We start from the raw sequence: 5,078 nt of genomic DNA on the forward strand, positions 1-5,078 counted from the left end.
AATGGTCCCAAAATGGCCAAAAGTGACCCCAAAATACAAAAAATACCCCCAAAAGATCCCAAAATGACCTGAAAATGACCCAAAATTACCCAAAATGGTCCCAAAATGGCCAAAAGTGACCCCAAAATACAAAAAATACCCCCAAAAGATCCCAGAATGACCTGAAAATGACCCAAAAATGCCCAAAATGACCCCAAAATGGCCAAAAGTGACCCCAAAATACAAAAAATACCCCCAAAAGATCCCAAAATGACCTGAAAATGACCCAAAAATACCCAAAATGATCCCAAAATGGCCAAAAATTACCCCAAAGTACCAAAAATGCCCCAAAATGATCCCAAAACTACGTAAAAATGACCCAAAAATGCCCAAAATGACCCCAAAATGGCCAAAAGTGACCCCAAATACCAAAAAAATACCCCAAAACGATCCCAAAATGCCCCAAAAGATCCCAAAGTACCAAAAAATACCCCAAAATGGCCAAAATTGACCCGAAAATACCAAAAATACCCCAAAATGATCCCCAGATCGCTAAAAATGATGGAAAATTAGCCAAAATGGTCCCAAAACCACCAAAAAAATAACCCCAAAATACTAAAAAATATCCCAAATTATCCCAAAATGACCAAAAATGATCCCGAAATAGCCAAAAGTGCCCCAAAGATCCCAAAATGACCCCAAAATACCAAAAATACCCCAAAACGATCCCAAAATGCCCCAAAAGATCCCAAAATGACCCCAAAATGCCAAAAATATCCCAAAATGATCCCCAGATCGCTAAAAATGATGGAAAATTAGCCAAAATGGTCCCAAAACCACCAAAAAAATAACCCCAAAATACTAAAAAATATCCCAAATTATCCCAAAATGACCAAAAATGATCCCAAAATAGCCAAAAGTGCCCCAAAGATCCCAAAATGACCCCAAAATACCAAAAATATCCCAAAATGATCCCCAAATGACCGAAAATACCAAAACATAACCCAAAGTGATCCCAAAATCCCTAAAAATGACCCCAAAATCCCCAAAACTCTCCCAAAATCCCCCAAAATTACCCCAAAATCCAGTGGCACAGGTGACAGGTGACACGCGTGTGGTGGGCGGCCACGCGTGCGTGCCGCACTCGCAGCCCTGGCAGGGGGCCGTGCTGGACATGTACAAGCACTGACAGGTGACACTGACAGGTGACACTGACAGGTGACACTGACAGGTGACACTGACAGGTGACACTGACAGGTGTGACATATCTGTGTTTCCTGTCCCCACAGTGGCACAGGTGACAGGTGACACGCGTGTGGTGGGCGGCCACGCGTGCGTGCCGCACTCGCAGCCCTGGCAGGTGGCCGTGCTGGACATGTACAAGCTGTACTGCGGGGGCGTGCTGGTGGCACCGCGCTGGGTGGTGACCGCGGCGCACTGCACCACGCCCGGGTAAGGCACACCCGGCACACCTGGGGCACCTGGGACACACCTGGCACACCTGGGCACACCTGGGGACAGCTGGGGACACACCTGGCACACCTGGGGACAGCTGGGGACACCTGGGCACACCTGGGGACACACCTGGGCACACCTGAGGTCACACCTGAGGACACACCTGGCACACCTGGGGACAGCTGGGGACAGCTGGGGACACACCTGGGAACACCTGGGGACACACAGGTCCCACACCTGTCCCTACCTGTTCCCACTTTTCCCCATCTGTCCCACACCTGTCTCTGCCCCCCTGTCCCTCAGGTGTCCCTCACCTGTCCCTCACCTGTCCCACCTGTCCCTGTCCCCTCCATGTGTCCCCCATGTCCCTCAGGTGTCCCTCAGGTGTTCCTCAGGGGTTCTTCAGATGTTCCTCACCTGTCCTAGTCCCTGTCCCCCATGTCCCTGAGATGTTCCTCAGGTGTTTCTCAGGTGTTCCTCAGATCTTCCTCAGGTGTTCCTGAGGTGTCCCTCACCTGTCCCAGCCCCTCCATGTGTCTCCCATGTCCCTCAGGTGTCCCTCAGGTGTTCCTCACCTGTCCCTCACCTGTCTCACCTGTCCTGTCCCCTCCATGTGTTCCTGATGTCCCCCATGTCCCTCAGATGTCCCTCAGATGTACCTCAGGTGTTCCACAGGTGTCCCTCACCTGTTCCTCAGGTGTTTCCCAGGTGTCCCTCACCTGTCCCACCTGTCCCTGTCCCCTCCATGTGTCCCCCATGTCCCTCAGGTGTCCCTCAGGTGTCCCTCAGATGTCCCTCAGATGTTCTTCAGGTGTTCCTGAGATGTTCCTCAGGTGTCCCTCAGATGTTTCCCAGGTGTCTCTCACCTGTCCCACCTGTCCCTGTCCCCTCCATGTGTTCCTGATGTCCCCCATGTCCCTCAGGTGTCCCTCAGATGTCCCTCAGGTGTCCCTCACCTGTTCCTATCCCCGTCCCTGTCCCCTTCATGTGTCCCCCCTGTCCCTCAGGGGTTCCTCAGGTGTCCCTCAGATGTTCCTCAGGTGTCCCTCAGATGTCCCTCAGATGTTCTTCAGGTGTCCCTCAGGTGTCCCTCAGATGTTTCCAGGTGTCTCTCACCTGTCCCACCTGTCCCTGTCCCCTCCATGTGTTCCTGATGTCCCCCATGTCCCTCAGATGTCCCTCAGATGTCCCTCAGGTGTCCCTCAGATGTTCCTCAGGTGTCCCTCAGGTGTCCCTCAGATGTTTCCCAGGTGTCCCTCACCTGTCCCACCTGTCCCTGTCCCCAGGGTGACCACGGTGGCGCTGGGCAAGCACCGGCTGTACGCGCGCGAGGCGGGCGAGCAGCGCCGCATGGTGGCCCTCAGGTGTCCCTCAGGTGTTCCACAGGTGTCCCACACCTGTCCTGTCCCCTCCATGTGTTCCCCATGTCCCTCAGGTGTCCCTCAGGTGTCCCACCAGTGTTCCTTAGGTGTTCCTCACCTGTCTCTCACCTGTCCCTCAGGTGTTCCACCGGTGTTCCTCAGATGTTCTTCACCTGTCCCTCACCTGTCCCAGTCCCTGTCCCCCATGTCCCTCAGATGTTCCTCAGATGTCCCCCATGTCCCTCACATGTTCCTCAGATGTTTCCCAGGTGTCCCTCACCTGTCCCACCTGTCCCTGTCCCCTCCATGTGTTCCTGATGTCCCCCATGTCCCTCAGATGTTCTTCAGGTGTCCCTCAGATGTCCCTCAGATGTCCCTCAGATGTCCCTCAGATGTTTCCCAGGTGTCCCTCAGATGTCCCTCAGATGTTCTTCAGGTGTTCCTGAGATGTCCCTCAGGTGTCCCTCAGATGTTCCTCAGGTGTCCCTCAGATGTTCCTCAGATGTTCCCCATGTCCCTCAGATGTTCCCCATGTCCCTCAGGTGTCCCTCAGGTGTCCCTCAGATGTTTCCCAGGTGTCCCTCACCTGTCCCACCTGTCCCTGTCCCCAGGGTGACCACGGTGGCGCTGGGCAAGCACCGGCTGTACGCGCGCGAGGCGGGCGAGCAGCGCCGCATGGTGGCCCGCATGGTGGCCCACCCGGGCTACGACCCGTCCACCAAGGACAACGACATCATGCTGCTCAAGCTGCTGGCCCCCGCCGCCATCTCGGCCCGCGTCCGGCCCATCCCGGTGGCCTCGTGCCTGCCCCGGCCCGGCACCGCCTGCGTCACCTCGGGCTGGGGGGCCACCACCTCCCCCGAAGGTAGGGCAGGGGTGGCTGGAGGGGGCTTGGGGCATCTCATGGGCATCTGAGGCACCTCGTGGTCATCTCGTGGTCATTTGGGTCTCTCCATGGTCAGCTCATGGTCATTTGGATCTCCTTGTGGTCATCTTGTGGTCATTTGGGTCTCCTTGTGGTCATTTGGGTCTCCTCGTGGGCACCTTGTGGTCATCTGGGGCATCTCGTGGTCATTTGGGTCTCTTCATGGTCAGCTCATGGTCATTTGGGTCTCCTTGTGGTCATCTTGAGGTCATTTGGGTCTCCTTGTGATCATTTAGGTCTCCTTGTGGTCATCTCATGGTCATTGGGGACATCTCGGGGTCATTTGGGTCTCCTTCTGGTCATCTGGGTCTCCTTATCAGCACCCTGTGGGCACCTCGTGGTCATTTTGGGCGCCTCGTGGTCATTTGGGGCACCTCGTGGTCATCTCGTGGTCATTTGGGTCTCTTCATGGTCAGCTCATGGTCATTTGGGTCTCCTTGTGGTCATCTTGTGGTCATTTGGGTCTCCTTGTGGTTATTTGGGGCACCTCGTGGTTATTTGGGGCACCTCGTGATCATCTCGTGGTCATTTGTGTCTCTTCATGGTCATCTCGTGGTCATTCGGGGCATCTCGTGGTCATTTGAGGCGCCTCGTGGTCATTTGGGTCTCTCCATGGTCATCTCGTGGTCATTTGGGTCTCCTTGTGGTCACCTTGGGTCATTTGGGTCTCTTCATGGTCACCTCGTGGTCATTTGGGTCTCTTTGTGGTCACCTCGTGGTCATTTGGGGCACCTCATGGTCATTTGGGTCTCTTTGTGGTCACCTCGTGGTCATTTGGGTCTCTTCATGGTCATCTCATGGTCATTTGGATCTCCTTGTGGGCACTTTGTGGGCATTTGGGTCTCCTCGTGGTCCTTTGAGGCACCTTGTGGTCATCTCGTGGTCATTGGGGTCTCTCCATGGTCATCTCGTGGTCATCTGGGTCTCCTCATGGATATTTGGATCTCCTTGTGGTCATCTTGTGGGCACCTCGTGGTCATTTGGGGCACCTTGTGGTCATCTGGGTCTCCTTGTAGGCACCTCATGGGCATTTGAGTCTCCTTGTGGTCATCTTGTGGTCATCTTGGACATCTTGTGGTCATTTGGGTCTCCTCGTGGTCATCTTGTGGTCATTTGGGACATCTCGTGGTCATTTCTGTCTCCTTGTGGTCATCTTGTGGTCATCTGGGACATCTTGTGGCCATCTGGATCACCTCATGGTCACTTTGGTCTCCTTGTGGTCACTCAGGGTCACTCAGTGGTCACTCAGTGGTCACTCCGTGTCCCGCAGTGACGTACCCCGAGGTGCTGCAGTGTGTCACTGTCCCCCATGGTCACTCAGTGGTCACTCAGTGGTCACTCAGGGTCACTCAGGGTCA

At 54.7% G+C, this 5,078-nt stretch overlaps 1 protein-coding gene across 1 annotated transcript in view; it reads left to right on the top strand.

Moving 5' to 3' along the window:
- Positions 1-1,268: 1,268 nt before the first annotated feature.
- Positions 1,269-5,078, top strand: part of LOC120509327 — a gene marked incomplete at its 5' end in the record, with an annotated part of 16,747 nt that continues 12,937 nt past the window's right edge. Inside the window, 3 exons of the mRNA XM_039723815.1 lie at positions 1,269-1,431; positions 3,407-3,660; positions 4,991-5,032. Of these exons, the coding sequence (XP_039579749.1) occupies positions 1,269-1,431; positions 3,407-3,660; positions 4,991-5,032 (459 nt within the window). The remainder of the gene's footprint in view (positions 1,432-3,406; positions 3,661-4,990; positions 5,033-5,078) is intronic.

Source organism: Passer montanus, unplaced genomic scaffold, assembly GCF_014805655.1.
Source record: "Passer montanus isolate IOZ18808 unplaced genomic scaffold, ASM1480565v1 scaffold504, whole genome shotgun sequence".
NCBI lineage: Eukaryota > Metazoa > Chordata > Aves > Passeriformes > Passeridae > Passer > Passer montanus.